Source organism: Pipistrellus kuhlii, unplaced genomic scaffold (assembly GCF_014108245.1).
Source record: "Pipistrellus kuhlii isolate mPipKuh1 unplaced genomic scaffold, mPipKuh1.p scaffold_m20_p_16, whole genome shotgun sequence".
Lineage (NCBI taxonomy): Eukaryota > Metazoa > Chordata > Mammalia > Chiroptera > Vespertilionidae > Pipistrellus > Pipistrellus kuhlii.
The window spans coordinates 26,040,753-26,060,883 of NW_023425471.1; the positions used below are offsets into that span (position 1 = coordinate 26,040,753).

Below are 20,131 nucleotides of genomic sequence, written 5' to 3' on the forward strand. Positions count from 1 at the left end.
TGGCAGGTAGGTGAGCAGTTAGGAGCCAGCATTCCCAGATTGCAAGAGGGACATCCAACAGGGATCGGGCCTAAACTGGCATTTAGACATCCCCTGAGGGTTCCCGATTGGAGAGGGTGCAGGCTGGGCTGAGGGAACCCTTCACCACCAGTGCATGAATTTTATGCACCGGGCCACTAGTTCTTCTATAACTTATTGAATAGGCAGTCTGTTTGTGCTGTTGTGAGTGTGTATTTTTATGTCGACATAGGTGTCAACACATCTAAATTTTTAAATGTGAGATTTTCTTTTAGGTTTTTGCATACAATGTTGTGCCTGGAGTGTAGCAATTTGACATGTTTTAGAGAGATATAACGCAATAGCAGGCTGCAATGATAATTTTTTAAAACTGAGATAGTATTCACGTAACAAAATTAATAATTTTCAAGTATAGGATATAGTAGTTTTTATTATATATATATATATATATATATATATATATATATATATATATATATATATATATAATTGATGTTTTTACGGAGAGGAAGGGAGAGGAATAGAAAGTTAGAAACACCGATGAGAGAGAAACATTGATCAGCTGCTTCCTGCAACCCCCCCACCCCCACTGGGGATGTGCCCACAACCAAGATACATGCCCCTGACCAGAACTGAACCCGGGGACTCTCAGTCCGCAGGCAGACGCTCTATCCACTGAGCCAAACCGGTTTCGGCTATAATGGGTTTTTATTGTTAACTTTATTATTTATTGTAGACAGAATGACAGATATCCCCCATTCTCCCTCCCGTTTATTTTTGTATGTTTCCATGGCATATGCATGTATACACATATGTTCTTTGATTATTCTCTTCTCATATCCCTCAACCCTTTTCCTTCTAAGATCTCTCAGCTTTCTTCTTGCATCCATTCTTCTGAACCCATTTTGTTAGTTTATTTTGTTAATTAGATTCCACATATAAGTGAGGTGATCGGATATTTGTATTTGGCTTATTTTACTTAGCATAATTATCTCCAGGTACACCCATGCTGCTGCAAAGCATAAGATACCCTTCTTTTTTATTGCTGCATAGTGTTCCATTGCCTAAAAGTACCACCGCATTTTTATTCACTCAACTACTGATGGATACTTTGTTTCTAGATCTTAGGTATTGTAAATTACATTGCTATGAACATACGGGTGTATATTTTTCTTTCTGATTGGTGTTTCGGAATTCTTAGGACATATTCCCAGAAGTGGGATCTCTGGGTCAAACTGAAGTTCATTTATAATTTTTTGATGAAACTCCATACTGTTTTCCATAATGGCTGCACCAATTGTGTTCACATCAACAGTGTACTAGGGTTCACTTTTCTCCACATCCTCCCCAACACTTGTTGTTTGTTGATTTATTGATGTTAGCCATTCTGAAAGGTGTGAAGTAATTCCTCATAGTTTTATTTTTTTAAATACATCTTTATTCAGATTATTACTGATGTTCCTCTTTTTCCACAACATAGTTCCCCTCCACCTGATTCCACCCCATTCCATGTCCTTACTCCTACCATTATCTTCATCCATTAGACGTAAGATTTTTGTCCAATGCCGAAACTGGTTTGGCTCAGTGGATAGAGCGTCGGCCTACAGACTGAAAGGTCCTGGGTTCGGTTCTGGTCAAGGGCATGTACCTTGGTTGCGGGCACATCCCCAGTAGGGGGTGTGCAAGAAGTAGCTGATCGATGATTCTCTCTCATCGATGTTTCTAACTCTCTGTCCCTCTCTCTTCCTCTCTATAAAATCAATAAAAAATATATTTAAAAAAAGATTTTTGTCCAATCTCTTCCTGCACCCCTCACACCCCCTTCCCTCCAAGAATTGTCAGTCCACTTTCTTTCTATGCCCCTGATTCTATTATATTCACCAGTTTATTCTGTTCACCAGATATTTTTTTTATTGACTTGATTTTAAGATTCACTTGTTGATAGGTATTTGTTGTCACTTTTTTGTTCATAATTTTTATCTTTACCTTCTTCATCCTCTTCTTAAAGAACATCCTTCAGTATTTTATGTAATCCTGGTTTGGTGGTGATGAACTCTTTTTCTTGTCTGTGAAGCTTTTTATCTGACCTTCATTTCTAAATGATAGCTTTGCTGGGTAGAGTAATCTTGTTGTAGGTTTTGCTGTTCATCACTTTGAATATTTCTTGCCACTCCAGTCTGGCCTGCATAGTTTCTGTTGAGAAATCAGCTGACAATCGTATGGGTACTCCCTTGTAGGTAACTAAATGTTTTTCTCTTGCTGCTTTCAAGATTCTCTCTTTGTGTTTTTCTCTTGGCATTTTAATTATGATGTGTCTTGGTGTGGTCCTCTTTGGATTCCTTTTGTTTGGGGTTCTATACACTTCCTGGACTTGTAAGTCTTATTTCTTTCACCATGTAGGGAAAGTTTTCTGTCAGTATTTCTTCTTATAGGTTTCCAATATTTTGCTTTCTCTCTTCTTCTGGAACCCCCATAATTCAGATGTTGATATGCTTGAAGTTGTCCCAGAGGCTCCTTACACTATCTTCATATTTTTGGATTCTTTTTCCTTTTTGTTTTCTGATTGGGTGTTTTTTGTTTTCTCATATTTCAAATCTTTGGTTTGATTCTTGGTGTCCTCTACTCTACTGTTGGATTTATGTATATTATTATTATTTATTTCAGACAGTGTATGCTTAATTTTTGACTGATCCTTTTTCATTTTTTTTGGCATTCTCATTAAGATCCTTGAAGGTCTCACTAAATTTCTCAAAGGTTTTTAGAAGATTCTTGAGTAATCTTATAACTGTAGTTTTGAACTCTATATCCAGCAGTTTGCTTTCCTTTATTTCTTTAATTTGTGACATGTATCTTTGTCTACTCGTTTTGGCTGCTTCCCTGTGTTGGTGGAGTGGTTTTGTGTGGTAGGTGACCTATAGGCCCCAGTGGCTCAACATCCCCAATCACCTGAGGTAGACATTCTTGGTGCACCCCATTCTGGGCTGGGTGCACAGTCTTGTTGTAATTAAGCCTTGATTGCTGTTGGTAAACTGGGAGGAGTTGGAGTCCAGGCCAATTGGCTGTGAGGACCCACTGTGTCTATAATGGAAGAATTGCTGTGCTAGAGACATCATTATGGGGCAGGAATGGCTTTAGTTGGGCTTTAGTGCTCATTGAGTCTGCCTCTTGAGTGTGTCACTTATGTATGTGAGGAGTTGAAATCTGGTGTTGTCTCGCACTGACCACTAGGTACACTGGCTCCTGAATCTCCAAGGAGGTGCAAGTTAGCTACTGTCTGAGGCCACCCAGCAGGAGCTACAGTGAGATTGCAGATTTCTCCTCTTTGTTTGAGGTTTGGAAGTTTTGGAGCTCTCTGACCCAACTATAGTTTGTTAGGTTAAGCTGCGAAAGGGCAGGACATTCATATGCACATAGTTTGGGTGGGTTTGTAAATTGGGTGGGGTGGGGTCTCAGGGAATCACTCAAGTGTAGCAAACAGCAGTGTCTGCCAGTGAGCCATCTCTGTGTCTCCACGTTTCCGCATCCTCATGACCTGTCCCCTGTGCCCCAGCACAGTAAATGATTCCTGTGAGCCCCTCTGCGAGAAAGCCACCCTCACTTTTCGACCCAATGCCAGATAGTCCAGTTTCTTCCTGTAGGACTTTGGGTCCCCAGAGTCTTGCTGGAAACTGGAGTTCAGAGCAGTTGGGAGCTTATATCTCCCTTCTGATTGAAAAAAACAGTGCACGGAGTCGCCAGCGCGATTTTCATGCCTTCGTACCTCTGCTCTTCCGTGATTCTGCACCTCCTACCCAGTCTCAATGCACTTTTTTCTTTTCTTCTAGTTGTAGAATTTCTACTCAGCCAGCTTTCCCATGGTTCTGGGTAATAGTCATTTTGTCTTTTAGTTGTAGTTTTGGTGAGGTTGTGAGAGGCAGCACGTGAGGTGTATACCTTATGCTGCCATCTTGGTTTCTCCTCTCATTAATAGTTTTAATATGCAGTTCTCTATTGATTAGTGACAATTTGAATTTTTTCATATGTCCATTGTCTATCTGTATGTCCTTTTTGGAGCAGTGTCTATTCAGGTCCTTTGCCTATTTTAAAAATTTTATTGTTTATCTTCCTGGTGTTGAGGTGTATGAGTTCTTTAATTAATCCCTTATTAGATGCATCATTGGCAAATACCCTGTTTCCCTGAAAATAAGACAGTGTCTTATATTAATTTTTGCTCCCAAAGATGCGCTAGGTCTTATTTTCAGGGGATGTCTTATTTTTCCATGAAGAAGAATATGGTACACATTTATTGTTAAATGAAAATAAAGGAAATTTATTACCTGTATACGGTACGGTAGTATGGTAGTTGTCCTGTTTCATTGATCTGTTTGCCTGTTCCTGTTCCAGATCTAGGCTGTTTTGATTACAATGGCTTTGTAGTGTAGTTTTATATCTAGTATTTTTTTTTTCCTGTCATTATTTCTTCAAACTGGTTCTCTGTCCCTTGCTCGCTTTCTTGTCCTTCTGGTTCCCCCATCATGTGGATGTTGTTTAATGTTCACATATTTGTGCTTTTTTTCTCTCCAGCTTTTTTCCTTATAGGTAGTTGATTTCCAGTTTTATATTGTTGTGGTCAGAAAATATACTTGGTATGGTGTCAGTCTTCTTAAATTTATTGAGACTAGGTTTGTTCCTCAACATATGGTGTATCCTTAAGGCTATTCCATGTGCTCTGGAGAAGAATATATATTCTGTTGTTTTGGGATAGAATGTTCTGTAAATATCAATTATGTTTATTTGGTTTAATGTGTCATTTAAGGAAATTATTTTTTTTTTATTGACTTTCTGTTGTCTATGTGGTATTCAGTTCCCTTAGTATGATATATTTGTGTTTGGCTTTTTTAGATACTTTAAAAAGAAACAACAATTTAGCAGATTTATAAGTAGAGGTCTTTGTTTATTAGTTGATGCTTTTATAGTGCAAATTTTTATTTCATCTGCACTTGTGGGATCTCAGTAGGTCAATGTCTCCTCAGGAATGGAAAATGCTGTAATGTTGAGCATCTTTTCATGTGCTTTTATAGTCTCTGAGTTAGAAGAGTTATATTTATCTCCCTTGGGTATCTCTCAGTCCTGAAAGGTGCAAGGAAGTTTCACATTTTTGTTTCTTTCTGCAGAATTATCTGGCAGTTGGGCAGCTTCCTTCAGACCTTGTTGAGGTGATCAGGGAAGAGGGGGTAGGGCAAGTGAGAGTAGAAATGATATGAAATTTCCTACCATTTTAAGTGAGACTCTTGGTTAGATGTTTATTTGTTTGCTGCAGTTTTTTAACTGGTTTCTGAGTTCTCACAAAGTTAATTTTTAACATATATTGTTGCTTATTCTTTGTTTGTGTTGGTTGAATAGCAGCCTGGAGTTTCCTCATCCACCACTTGCTGAGGTCACCTCATATTTCATTACTTTTAATGGGCGAATAATATGCCATTGTATTAATACTACTTTTTGTTTCTTCATTAATCTGCAGGTATATGCTTGGGTTGCATTCTGAGTAATCCCTGCTATGAACATTTGTGTAAATTTTTGCATAGGAATATGTTTTCATATTCATTCACAGGAATATACCTATGAGTGGAATTGTTTAGTGATATGGTAACACTGTGCCTAATTTCTAAGTAACTGCCAGACTGTTAACAATAATGGCTTACCATTTTACATTCACTCAATGCATCATGGTCCCAATTTCTCCACATCCTCACCAGTGTTTGTCTTTTTTTGTTATTTTGCTTAGAGCCAACCTACTGGTGTGGCAATTCATGATTTTCATTTGCTTTTCCCAAATGACTAATGCTATTGAGTAATTTTTCATGTGTTTACTGGTGATTTGCATATCCTATCTGGAGAAACATTTATAAAAATTCTTCTCCCAATTTTTTAATTAACCATCTTTTTATATAATCTGGATATAAGACCCATACCCAGACGAATGATTAGCCAATATTTTTTCCCCTTCTGTGGGTTATCTTTTTACTTTCTTAAGAGTATCCATTTATGCACAAAAGTTTTTTTTTAAATGAACCTTTATTGTTCATATTATTACAAAACTTCATTTTTTTCTCTTCCACCAGATTCCTACCCCACCCTCTGCCCTTTCCCCATCCCTCATTGTCCTCATCCATAGGTGCACAGTTTATGTTCAGTCTCTTCCCGCACCCCCCACTCCTCTTTCCCTGAGAATCATCAGTCCACTCCCCTTCCATACCTTTGATTCTTTTATATTCACCAGTTAATATTGTTCATCAGGTTTTTTAATTCCCTTGGTTTTTAGATTCACTTGTTGATAGTTATGTATTTGTTGTTCATAATTTTTATCTTTATTTTCTTTCTCTCCCGAAAGAACCCCCTTCAGCAATTCATATTAATTCTGGTTTGGCGGTGATGAACTCCTTTAGCTTTTTTTTTTTTTTTATTAGTGAAACTCTTTATCTGGCCTTCGATTCTGAGTGATAGCTTTGCTGGGTAGAATATTTTTGGCTGTAGGTTCTTGCTATTCATCACCTTGAATATTTCTTGCCATTCCCTTCTGGCCTGCATGGTTTCTGTTGAGAAATCGGGTGACAATCCTTTATAGGTAACTACCTGTTTCTCTCTTGCTGATTTTAATATTCTCTTTGTCTTTTGCTCTTGTAATTTTAATTATGATGTGTCTTGGTGTGGTCCTCTTTGGATTCCTTTTGTTTGGGGTTCTGTGCGCTTCCTGGACTTGTAGGTTTAATTCTTTCACCAGGTGGGGGAAGTTTTCTGTCACTATTTCTTTCGGTATGTTTTTCAGTATTTTGCTCTCTCTCTTCTTCTGGGACGCCCATAATTCTGATGTTGGTTCGTTTGAAGTTGTCCCAGAGGTTTCTTACATTATCTTCAACTTTCTGGATTCTCTTGTCTTCTTGCTTCTGTGGAGGAGTATCTTTTGGCTCTTTATGTTCCAAATCTTTGATTTGATTCTTCCGATCTTCCATTCTGTTTTTGGGACTCTGTATAATATTTTTTATTTCAGAGAATGTATTTTTTATTTCTTGTTGATCCCTTATTATTTCTTGTTGATCCCTTATTATTTCTAGTTGATCCCTTTTCATATCCTCAGAGGTCTTATCGACCTTTCCTAGAAAATTCTTGACAAACCTTATAAGCGTAGATTTGAACTCTATATCCGGTCTCTTTTTGTCCTCTATTTCTTTCATTTGTGATCTGTTTCCTTGTCTCAGCATTTTCGCAGCTTCCCTGATTTGGTAGCCTTAAATGTCTCTGTGTTCAGCTTGGATGGGGAGGATTTTCAGGGTGGAGCCTACAGCCTTTGCTTCTACCAGCCACGCCCTATGAGGCTCCTGAGTCTCAGTGTTCCTCAGGGTCCTTCAGTACTCGTTGCAAGCACTTCTGAGAGAAAGGTGCTCTCGATTTTTGCCTGCTACCAAACAGTCTAGGCTCTCCTCCAATGAGCCCGGAACTGGGGTTCAGTTCAGTTGGCAGTGGAGTTGGAAGTGGAGTTCAGAGCAGTCTGGAGCCCCTGTCTCCCTCCTGCCAGGGCAATCCAGCGGCACAGTCAACCGCCCGTTCTCTGCGTGCAATTTGTGCGCCTCTGGGATTTCCTTTCGCCGCTCCCCTGGGTTTCTGCCTTACAGCCCAGGCTCCCTCTGTATGAGCCTGGGTCCCCAGGGTCTGGCCTAGAACTGGGGTTCAGTGCAGTTGGAACTGGGGCTCAGCACAGTCCGGAGCTTTTGTCTCCTTCCCACTAGGGCAATCTAGCAGCAGAGTCAATGGTCCATCCTCTGCGCGTAATGTGAGTGCCTCCGGGGGCACTGCCTTTTGCCGCTCCCCTGAGATTCCGCCTAACAGCCCAGGCTCCCTCTGTATGAGCCTGGGTCCCCAGGGTCTGGGGTTCAGTGCTTTCGGATCTGGGGTTCAGCACAGTCCAGAGCTTTTATCCCCTTCCCAGTAGGGAACGCCAGCCAGGCACTCAGCTCCCCCCTCCTTTCTGGCTCCGTCCTCTCATCGTGCACAGCGTGTCTCCGTACCTTAGGCTTTTTCAGCTCCTCTGATTTTCCTTCTGGTTTTCTCTTTCCTTCTCGTTGTAGAATTTCCAGTCAGTCGACTCTCCTGTAGTTCTGGGTAATGTCCATTTTATAGTTTAGTTGTATTTTATTGAAATTGTTATGTGAGGCTGCAATTAGGTGTTATCTATGACGCCATCTTGGATTCTCTCAGGCTAGTCTTTTTCTATGCACAAAAGTTTTTAATTTTTATGAAGTCCAGTTTATCAAATTTTTTTGGTTGCTTGTGCTTTTGATGTCACATGGAAGAATCCATTGCATACTTCATGGTCACAGAGATTTATGTTGGTGTTTTATTTTATATTTTTCATATGGTGGTTTTTTCTTTCACAAGTTTTGTAGTTTTAGTTTTTACATCTAGAATTGTGATCCTTTCTTTATAATATCTTTGAAAGTTTATTTAAGTAATCTTCCAGTTTTATATGTTTACATGGTTCTCAAATTTTCTATTATAAATAGTGTTATATGAAAATATTTGCGTACTTACACAGATATTTAGAAATATTTTTATTTAACACTTGTAATAACACACATACACACAGACGCATATTTACACACACATATTTTTGTATGTATTCCCACACTTGTCTGATTATTTCCTTAGAGTATATTCCTAATAGTGACATTGTTGTGTCAAAGTTGTACAATTTTAAGACTTGTCATACGTATGTTAATCTTCTTATAGAGCCAATATTTCTACTCCCAACAGAATGTGTAAGTAGCCATTTCCTCAATCTTGAAGAATTAAAACAATAAACAGTTTTTTAGCTATACTATATATCTTGGGGGACTTGGATTCACTTTGAGTTCATTTTTATAAATAATACAAGATTGAGGTCCACCTTTATTCTTTTTCTTGTAGATATAGAGTTGTTTCAGCATAGCTTGTTGAAAAGACTATCTTTCCCTATTGAATTGTCTTGATACCATTGTGAAAAATCTGTTGCCCATAAATGTAAAGTTTTGTTTCTTGCCATTCATTTCTTTTCCATTGATCAGTATATCTATCTTTGATGCTAGGAACATATTCTTTGGATTAATGTAACTTTGTGTACCAATTTCTAAGCTGAGAGAACTTTTCTTATCAAAAATCGTTCCTTTTAAAAATATTAAATGAAGTGATAAAAATTAGTATCAAACTCTCATAATCAGCTTTGTTTTTTTTTTGTTTTTTTTAGAGATGATGAATGTTTTTATGTGTATATTGGCCCTTCAACCCATCTTATTACTTATATGCTAAAAATCTTCTCAGAATAACTTAAAATATACTGGTCTTTGGATAGAATTGAGAGTTATTTCTCGAACCTAGTGACGTTATTTTGCTTTTTGTTTTCTCTATCATTTTCCAGAATGTACACAAAGGTGAAGCAGTTCTAAAATAGTAGGTAATTCATTTAAGGAAATTCATCAGGAGGTATTTTATTTTGCATTTTAAATGTTCTTTAGGTCTGCAAAGAAAGCAGAGTTGGAAGAAAATCAGCGGAGTTATAAACAAAAAAAGAAAAGGCGACGCATTAAGGTACAAGAAGATTCATCCAGTGAAAACAAGGTATGTGCTTTAATTGTAACTGGTACACTAGACCATGACAGTACGTTATTATCTCTTCAGCATTTCATTCATTTGTCAAATTCTATTGGTTAATTTCTTTCTTATACTTTTTGTGGAAGGATTGACTTATTTAATGTATAAGTATGCAGAGTTATTAATTTTGACATCAATTGTTTTGTTTCTTAACTAAATATAATTGAAATTTTAAGCTATTCTAATTCCATTATTTTACATTCCAACGGCTGTAGAATTGATGTAGTGTTCTATTTTCTGAAGACATATTTTGCTCTGCATAATGATTCATATGTAAATTATTTCTTATAGCAATGAAGTTTGCCAATTTGAGTTTCTTGTATGTAAACAGAATTAGGTAAAGTACAATTCTCTGTAATGTGTTTTATTTGGTCAACACTATTCTCTTTAGGGGAGGGTTCATTGTTTTAAATGAACATTTTAGACTATTTCTAAGTATACAATTCATTGGCCTTAATTACATTCAGAATTGGAAAATTCTGTACCCATTAAGCAGTAACTCCCCTTTCCTGAGTAACCCCAGTCCCTCGTAACCTCTATTTTAATTTCTGTGTCTATGAATTTGCCTGTTTTTGGGTACTTCATTTAAGTGTTGTCATATTTTTCGTTTTATGTCTGGTTTATAGCCATTGACATAATGTTTTCAAGGTTCTTCCATTTTGTAGCATTTATCATAATTTTCTTTCTTTTTACGGCTGGATAATATTCCATTGTATGTATATAGCACATTGTGTTTATTCATTTATCTGTTGATGGACATTTGGATTGTCTCCATCTCTGGCCATTGTGAAGAATGCTCTATTAACTTGGGTGTGCAAATATCTGTTTGAGTCCATGATTTTGATTCTTTTGATTATATTCTGAGAAGTGGAATGCCCAGTTCATTTATTAATTCTGTGTTTATCTTATTGCGGAACTGTCATACTGTTTTCCTAATGAACCAGGCTTTCAATTTTTCTACAACCTCACAATTGTTATTTTTTGTCTTTTTTTAAAGTTTTAAATAGTTATCCTAATAGTATTTCATTTGTGGTTTTGATTTAAGTTTCCCTAATGACAAATAATGTTGACTATCTATTCATGAGCTTACTGAACATTTCTATATCTTCTTCAGAGAAAAGTCTATGCTAGTTCCTTGCCCCCTTTTTGGGGTTGTTTGTGTTTTATTCCAAAGTATAATTCTGAGAGTTTTCAGTCTGTTTTCTTCTACCTTTTCCTGTTATATTATTTATTTTCATACGAAATGGATAAGTTCGCTACTTTGTTTATTATCTCATTTAATTTATTACCTCAAATTATGATCATTTAATTTTCATAGAGTAATTCTGAAGGAGATAAAGAAGATGATGAAGAGGAAGAAGAAGAAGATGAAAATGATGATTCCAAGTCACCTGGAAAAGGCAGAAAGAAAATTAGAAAGATTCTAAAAGATGATAAACTAAGAACAGAAACACAAAATGCTCTTAAAGAAGAGGAAGAGAGGCGGAAACGTATTGCTGAGAGGGAGCGGGAGCGAGAGAAATTAAGGGAGGTAAATCAATTTTTATTTATGATTTCTTTTTAACATGTGACTTATATAGATTCATAGATATATTTCAGTATTAGAACAATAGAATGTTGTAACCAACCACAGGTTTAAAGTGATAGTTGCTTTTATTCTATTAGCCACTTAAAAATATTTAATGCTTTCTTAATATAACTAGATACATGGAAAGAGTTAAGATAATTATATGATGACCAACATGATTGTGTTTTATCTGGAGTAGAAAAATGATTAAATAACCTTTTTATATAAAACGTTCTAGCAGAGGTACAAATGGAGGGATTAGCTTTATAAATTTCTTTGTACCTATTACCCAGCTTCAAGTTACCAACATTGTTTCATCTATTCTGTCACTTTTAGATTATTTTGTTGAAATCTCAGAAATGATATTCTGTCTGTATGTAATTCAGCATATATTATGGAAAGATAAAGACCTTTTAAACATTCTATAGTATCATTATTACCCTAAACTATTAACATTAATTCCATAATATCAAATATCTAGTTATTTAAAATTTCTTCATTTTCTTCAAAAACATAGTAATAGTTTTTAAATATAGTTGGTGTGTACCAGAATCCCAAGAAGGTCTCACTCACTACATATTATGTTGCATTTGGATTCTGTTTCTTATGTGTACTTTAACCTGAAGTTTTCCTTATGGTGCATTTGTTTAAGAAACCAGATTATTTGTATGGAGTTTCCTATATTCTGAGTTTTGCTGGTCACATCCCTGTTTTGTATTTTCATTGGCTACTGTATGTCCTATTCACTATTAGGTGGAAATAGATGCCTGATCAGATATAAAGTCAGTTCTTTTTTCGATAGAAATACTCATAGGTGATAATATATACTTCTTGGGTTTCACTTAAGGGTACTTTAAATCTAGTTGTCACTTTTTGTGATATTAATTTTTATTTAAAAATTTGAAATAACAATTTAGTAAATAGCATTAAAATCCTATATTATAATTTTCTAATTTTGATTCCTGTCAGTGTGTTTCACATAACCACATCACTATATGTGCATAGGCTGTATTTTTCTCTTTTTAAAATTATTTTTTCCTTTTTATTGAATTTATAGGGGTGACACTGATTAATAAATTTATACAGATTTCAAGTACACAATTCTACAACATATTTACTATATTGTGTATTCACCATTCCATTTTCTCTCCCTTTATTTTAGGTAGTTTAAATGTGTATTATCATATTCCATTTATTTTTAATTTGCTTATCATGTTTATTTTCTAATTATAAATTTTTATATTTATTAAATTGAATATACAGGTCTCCCTTCTTGTCCCATTTTTATTAAATGATTTTTCTCCTGGTTATTCATATTTTACTCTTTCTTGACATATCTAATAATGTTTCATTAAAAATAGACATTGTGCCGAAACCGGTTTGGCTCCGTGGTAGAGCGTCGGTCTGTGGACAGGTTCGATTCCGGTCAGGGGCATGTACATTGGTTGCAGGCACATCCCCAGTAGGGGGCGTGCAGGAGGCAGCTGGTCGATGTTTCTCTCTAATCGACGTTTCTAGCTCTCTATCTCTCTCCCTTCCTCTCTGTAAAAAATCAATAAAATATATTTAAAAAAATAGGCATTGTAATTTGGATGTTGTTGTTTGTAGTCTTCTATTAGTGGGTGCTTGGCATTTTTCTCTACAGACATTTAAGTCACTTTAAGTTCAGTTTAATTATTATATATATAATTTAAAAGCTTTATTAAGTTGTTTTAAATACTCTTTATGCATGGTTTTGCCCCATTGCTAATGTGTGGCCCTTCTCTGCTCTCTATTGAATGCCCTCAGTTATACATGAAGACTCTCTACTGTAATTGCATGCTTTCTAGACCTCTGATCATTGGGGATTGTTTAACTTATAGCTCCTGAATCACTCTTTGTCTGGCTTTGTGCAGACAAAGATCCCTCATATACATTTTAATATTCAGCTAAAATTCACAGTGACTCTCATCTTGATTTCTGGAGGTCTTTTTTTGTAGCTCTTTTCTCTCTATAGTTCTTTGTAATTTCTGTAGTTTTCTTGACCTTTGTTCCTCAACTCAGCACAACTCTAGTACTCTGCTTATGCCATGTATTGAGATATCCAGGATGAGAAACGATGAGATTAATCACAGACATTACCACAGTGCTTCTAAGTCTTGTGGAGGTTGTCTTTTTTTTTTTTTTTTTTACTTTGGAAAACATGTAAACCTGTGATCTCTCCTGGTCTTCTTAAGCCAAAATATTGGATGTGTGGTTTTGAAGTAGATGTTTATATTTTGAAAAATTTCCTTTAGTAAGAGTAATACTCTAATCTTGTTTGCAAGATTTCTTTGAGCTTAACTATAGTTCCCTTTCTTGTAGGTTATAGAAATAGAAGATGCTTCTCCTACCAAGTGTCCAATAACAACCAAGTTGGTTTTAGATGAAGATGAAGAAACTAAAGAACCATTAGTACAGGTTCATAGAAATATGGTTATCAAATTGAAACCCCATCAAGTAGATGGTAAGAAACTGTTAGATGAATAAAGCATTTTAAATTAAGTTTTACCAATATTTGGTGTGCCTCATATTCTACTAAGCACTGGAGGTATATTGGTGAGTAAAACAAGCATAATCCAGGCTCTTATAGAGTATATAAGCAAATGAAGAAGAACAAAATTTAATGATTATAGTGATAGTGAATGTTAACAAAAGTGGAAGTAAGTGCCACTTACAAATGGATATATATGGCAAGTGTATCTACCTGGTCTGCAGTGGTTGACTATGGTCAGCAGCATGGTGATGGTGAGTTAGTTAGCTAAAGACTTTATCAGGCAATGCTATTTCAACATTTTGAGGTATGTTTGTTAATAATTTTTCTATATTGGTATTAGAAAGTCAACAAATTATCTCTAGCCTCTGCTTTGTTAGAGTTGAGTTAGTAAGTCCGTTTTGAGTGTGTATATACTAATAAATGAATTCATAAGGGAAGTTCTACAGTTGCTACTCTTGAGTAGCTAGTCCCCTTTCTTGTTCATTCTTTACTAATGAGTGAAGGGAGAAATGATAAATTATCTCCTGTTATTTTATTGATTTAATCAATAAATCTGAAAGTATGTTTGATAGAAATCTGTTTCTTCTTTGGGCAAAGTTTCTATTTTAGATCATTTGTATGTTTCTTTGGACCATCTCAAGGAATGGTGGTCTGTATAGGTTAGATAGGGTGAATGAAGGAAAGTAACCTTATTGTGTGTGTGTTTTCACTGTCTTTTTTTTCTAGTTATTGGGGGAGGTTTGCATTGGGGGGAATCCTCATTTACATTTAAGAGATTCTTTATTTGTTTTAAAAATTCTGTTTCCTAGATGTTTTGTTATTGTTAATGTTTTTGATGTTTATGAAGGACAATTTTTAACTTGGGCCTTTACATTGAACTTAATGAAGTTGTTATTTTCAGGTGTTCAGTTTATGTGGGATTGCTGCTGTGAGTCTGTTAAAAAAACAAAGAAATCTCCAGGTTCAGGATGTATTCTAGCCCACTGCATGGGCCTTGGTAAGACTTTACAGGTACGAACATGAAGGTATTCTGTTCTTGTGTATTTATGAATTTAAGAATAAAGGGTTATTATGTTTCAGACAGTTATAGGGGTGGAGATAAAGCAGTAAATAAGAATAATAAGATCCCTCCCCCTAGAAGTTTATATTCTGGTGGTGGAGAGAGGTTTTATTCAGAAGAAGACTATATTTTCAGATAACAAGTGTTAAGGGAAAATAAGGAGGAAAGCATTTTTTAGGAGGTGCTATTTGAGCAGATATCATAGTGAAGAGAAGGAATGGCATTAGAGGCATAGCCAGTAAAAACTGCTGAGATTCTGAGGTAGAAATGAACTTTCTTTAAAACTTTTTAATAGTCTGTCATAGTAATAAGAACCTAAAGTATTTTTCACTATTAAGTACCATATTTTTCGGACCATAAGACGCACCGGACCATAAGACGCACCAGTTTTTAGAGAAGGGAAATGAAGAAAAAAAGATTCTGAAACAAATAGTGTCCTAAAATATTTTATGTGCATTAAAACCCAACATCACAGTCATAAACACATGTAATCAACCCTGTAAAGTAAACAGCAGTATTTAGAACCATTTTAGATCCGGGCAAGCACACAGAGACCACACAGAGTCAGGCAAGTAAAAAAACTTTTTTTTTAAAGTATATGTGTAGGCTATATTTGGACCATAAGACGCAGGGACTTTTCCCCCCCAATTCTGGGGGGAAAAAAAGTGCGTCTTATGGTCCGAAAAATACGGTACTACATTTCTGAGTGTCAGGAATTGTAGCAGAGTTGGGATATTAATGAATGTATGTATTTTAAACCATAAAATAATTATTATAGATTCAGAACACTTAAAAATGGAAAAGTACTCCATAACTCAATTGTCTATTAGATGCAGTGGTATTTTCTTTCTTTTTTTTTAAAAAAATATTTTGCCGAAACTGGTTTGGCTCAGTGGTAGAGCGTCGGCCTGTGGGACTGAAAGGTCCCGGGTTCGATTCCGGTTAAGGGCATGTACCTTGGTTGCGGGCGCATCTCCGGTGGGGGGTGTGCAAGAGGCAGCTGGTTGATGTTTCTCTCTCATCGACGTTTCTAGCTCTCTATCTCTCTCCCTTCCTCTCTGTAAAAAATCAATAAAATATTTTAAAAAAATTTTATTGATTTTTTTTTTTTCAGAGAGGAAAGGAGAGAGGGATAAAGAGCTACAAACATCGATGAGAGAGAAACATAGACAAGCTGCCTCCTGCACACCCCCCACCGGGGATGTGCCAACAACCAAGGTACATACCCTTGACCGGAATCGAACCTGGGACCTTTCAGTCCGCAGACCAACTCTTTATCCACTGAGCCAAACCGGTTTTGGCAACAGTGGCATTTTCTAAAAGGTTGTAGGAATGTTCTATGGAGACCAGGAACTTACTAGTAGTAGCTGTTTTGGTGTGGTCACTTCTTGTATTCATACTAGTGGCCCGAGGCACAGAATTCGTGCAAGAGGAGGTCTTTGGAGTCCTGGTTGCTTCAGCCGTCCCTTGAAGCCCTGACTTTGTTTGGATGGTTGTTCTGCTCTTTGGCTCTTAGGTCAATTTGCATAGTATGCTTTTATTATAGATTATTATTACTGGTTAAATAATCATGGAGCTGTATAATTATACATTATCTAGTTGAAACACGCCCCCCCCCTTTTTTTTTTTTACATAGGATATCTCTTCCCCTTTATTTTGCCTGGTTTGGAAGTTGTGAGCTTCCGTTAGCTGCTTTATTGTTTAAAGCAGAAAGAAACAAACTGAAACAACTATTGAATTGTAAGATTGCTTGATTTAACTTCTTGCAGATACTGATATCATTTGTTTTTTTGTAGGTAGTAAGTTTTCTTCATACAGTTCTTTTGTGTGAGAAATTGGATTTCAGTACAGCTTTAGTGGTTTGTCCTCTTAATACTGCTTTGAATTGGATGAATGAATTTGAGAAGTGGCAAGAGGGATTAAAAGATGATGAGAAGCTTGAGGTATCATTTTATGTTTTTATTATTAAAATAACAGCATGGAATTAATATAGTAAAAAATCCTTTTCATTACCAGTGACATATATTTCAGTGGGGATATTTAGCATTTGTACATTACTAATATCTACTTTTAAAAATCTTTATTTTCCCACAAAAGGTCTCTGAATTAGCAACTGTGAAACGTCCTCAGGAGAGAAGCTACATGCTTCAGAGGTGGCAAGAAGATGGTGGTGTTATGATCATTGGCTATGAGATGTACAGAAATCTTGCTCAAGGAAGGAATGTGAAGAGTAGGAAACTTAAAGAAATATTTAACAAAGCTTTGGTTGATCCAGGTAAGTTATTAACAGGCACTGTAATAGAGACACAAATTGAATAAAAAATGTACATTAAGTTTTAATTAACATACTAATTGAATAGCTACTAATTAACTACTTTTGTTTCATTTATACTTCAGGTTTTTGCCTTTTTGTTTCTTGGTATAATTTCATGAAGAGGAAATCACCCTTACTTTTACCAACTGTTCAGAATACACATCCTTAGAATAGAAGTGTTTGTGGTTTTTAGGAGAGACCTTGTAAATAATTTAAAAGGTCACGTGCCTGTGCCACAATTGCAGACATTTCCAACTGTCTGAATATTATATGCCTAGTTGGAATATAATTTGTACACAAGGAGGGGCGTGTCCTTCATTCCAGCCTGCACCCTCTCCAATTTGGGACCCCTCGAGGGATGTCCAACTGCCCCCACTGGGATTGGGCCTAAATGGGCAGTCAGACATCCCTCTCTCCATTCCTGGATTGCTTGCTCCCGACTGCTCACTTGCCTGCCTTCCTGATTGCCTCTAACCGCTTCTTCCTGCCAGCCTGATCACCCCCTAACCACTCTGCTGCCGGCCTGATTGATGCCTAACTGCTCCCTTTGCCAGCCTGTTGGCCCCTAACAGCCCTCCCCTGCAGGCTTGGTCACCCTTAACTGCAATCCCCTGCAGGCTTGATCACCCCCAGTTGCCCTCCCTTGCATGCCTGGTCCCTCCCAATTGCTCTCCCCTGCTGGCCTGATCGCCTATAATTGCCCTCCCTTGCAGGCCTGGTCCCTCCCAACTGCTCTCCCCTGCTGGCCTGATCGCCTAAAATTGCCCTCCCTTGCAGGCCTGGTCCCTCCCAACTGCCCATCCCTGCTGGTCATCTTGTGGTGGCCATCTTGTGTCCACATGGGGGCAGCCATCTTGTATATTGGAGTGATGGTCAATCTGCATATTACTCTTTTATTAGATAGGTTAGAGGCCTGGTGCATGGGTGGGGACTAGCTGGCCCTGAAGGGTGTCCCAGATCAGGGTGGGGGTTCCCTTGGGGCTTGGGGCAGCCTGGGTTAGGAGCCTGTGGTGGTTTTCAGTCCGTCCACACCCCCTGGCTACCCAAGCAGAAGCCCTAGTATCTGAAATTTAGACCTCAAGTGTGTCCAGTCAGAGTGAGTATGCAAATTAACTTTATGTGGGATTGCTGTTGGGCCTAAATGGGCAGTCGGACATCCCTCTAGGGGTCCCAGATTAGAGAGGGTGCAGGCTGGGCTGAGGGGACCCTACCCCCCCCCCCCCCCCCCCCGGTCCCATGCATGAATTTCATGCACCAGGCCTCTAGTATATGTATAAATTTCTCTTAGTCTCAGGTAATCTTTTTATCTTGATACAGTAGTTCTGAAATTCCTATTTAGATGCTGTTTTTCACTTGTAAAAAATATTTGTTTTTCAAATACTTCACCTCTATTGGTGAGATCTTTTTACCCTTGTGATTATTTTTATTGTTGCCTATTTTTTAATAACATTATAGTATTACTTCAATAGTCTATTAAGATACTAAGCACCTGTTGCAGGAATATTCCTGCAAGACTTCTGGCAGGCTTCCCTTTTGCCACCCCCACCTCTCCTGCTGTAGAAGGCAGGGCAGGGCAGGACAGGGCAGGACAGGGCTCGGCGGGGTGGGGCAGGATGCCTTTGGTGTGCACTACTGCTGCACTTCCCTCACCACCCACTTAACCTGCAGCTCCCGCTGCCCATGCTGGCTCCCGCAGCTGCCTCCACTGCACAGCTGTGCACCTCGCTCCACCCCGTCCCGCATTCGCTGCCAGTGCTTTCCCTCCAACAGCCGCAGTCACCTTGCTTTCCACTTTCCCTCCTTCTATGATGTCTTCAATCTTCACTCCTCCCTCCCTCTGTGTATGCAAATTAGCTTACATCTTTTATGGATTTATTTACATACTCAAGCTGATTGGTTGGTGGGCGTGGCTGGTGGGTGTGGCTCATGTAGTGGAGTGATGGTTAATTTGCATATACTCTATTATTAGGTTAGAGAATTAACACTAGTTTATGCCACATGAACCCAATCCAACAGTAGATATAACTATTCTTATAAGAATGATGTTTATCTTCCTACATGAGCAGGGTTGTAAAAGAATTAACTTTACTTAAATTGATTACACTGTATTTGTTATATATTAATTAAAAATTTTTTTCTTACATTTTTGTAGGCCCTGATTTTGTTGTTTGTGATGAAGGCCATATTCTAAAAAATGAAGCATCTGCTGTTTCAAAAGCTATGAATTCTATACGATCAAGGAGGAGGATTATTTTAACAGGAACACCACTTCAAAATAATCTAATTGAGTGTGAGTTAATATCTGCAGTTATGCTATAGGGCAGTGTTTCCCAAACTTTTGACATATATGTACCCCTTCTATAATTTTCATAATGCTGAGTACCCCTCGTACTCATAAAAACGTACAATTAGGCGCAGCTAAGCACAGTGCAGTTCATATCCCCACCAAACTCCAACGCAACGTGTACCCCAACTAAACTCTTCCCGTAACCCTGGGGGTACGCATACCACACTTTGGGAAACACTGCTATAGGGTATTAGTTTGCCGCTTTGCCATTCACCTTCTGTTTTTCTAATATATTCTCTGACCATGAACTGTATAGGTCCATCTTAGTCTACTGTGAGAGAATACCTTCCATTTTAAATGTAACTTTATAAATATAACTGGTAAACCACAGGTAAGTGGTATGCCATTGTGAGTCTTCAAGTATAAATAGAGAACTTGAAATATGTAAACAGTATCAGAAGTTTTAATGATTGCTTTAAAACAAGCATGTGAAACTCAAAGGCTAACATGGGCCAAATAAACAAGGTTTATGTGGGCCGGATAAAAAAAAGCTTTTTTAAAAAAAATATATATTTTATTGATTTTTTACGGAGAGAGGGAGAGTTAGAAACATCGAAGAGAATCATCGATCAGCAGCCTCTTGCACACCGCCTACTGGGGATGTGCCCGCAACCACAGTACATGCCCCCGACTGGAATCGAACCTGGGAC

At 37.4% G+C, this 20,131-nt stretch overlaps 1 protein-coding gene across 10 annotated transcripts in view; it reads left to right on the forward strand.

The window, feature by feature from the left end:
• Nucleotides 1-20,131, forward strand: part of ATRX (ATRX chromatin remodeler) — a 236,322-nt gene that overhangs the window by 119,902 nt on the left and 96,289 nt on the right. For all 10 annotated transcript variants that reach the window (XM_036439867.2, XM_036439869.2, XM_036439876.2 and 7 more), the window contains 7 exons: nucleotides 9,543-9,645; nucleotides 10,997-11,209; nucleotides 13,589-13,730; nucleotides 14,662-14,771; nucleotides 16,617-16,763; nucleotides 16,918-17,095; nucleotides 19,287-19,424. In XM_036439867.2, coding sequence (XP_036295760.1) covers nucleotides 9,543-9,645; nucleotides 10,997-11,209; nucleotides 13,589-13,730; nucleotides 14,662-14,771; nucleotides 16,617-16,763; nucleotides 16,918-17,095; nucleotides 19,287-19,424 — 1,031 coding nt within the window. The remainder of the gene's footprint in view (nucleotides 1-9,542; nucleotides 9,646-10,996; nucleotides 11,210-13,588; nucleotides 13,731-14,661; nucleotides 14,772-16,616; nucleotides 16,764-16,917; nucleotides 17,096-19,286; nucleotides 19,425-20,131) is intronic.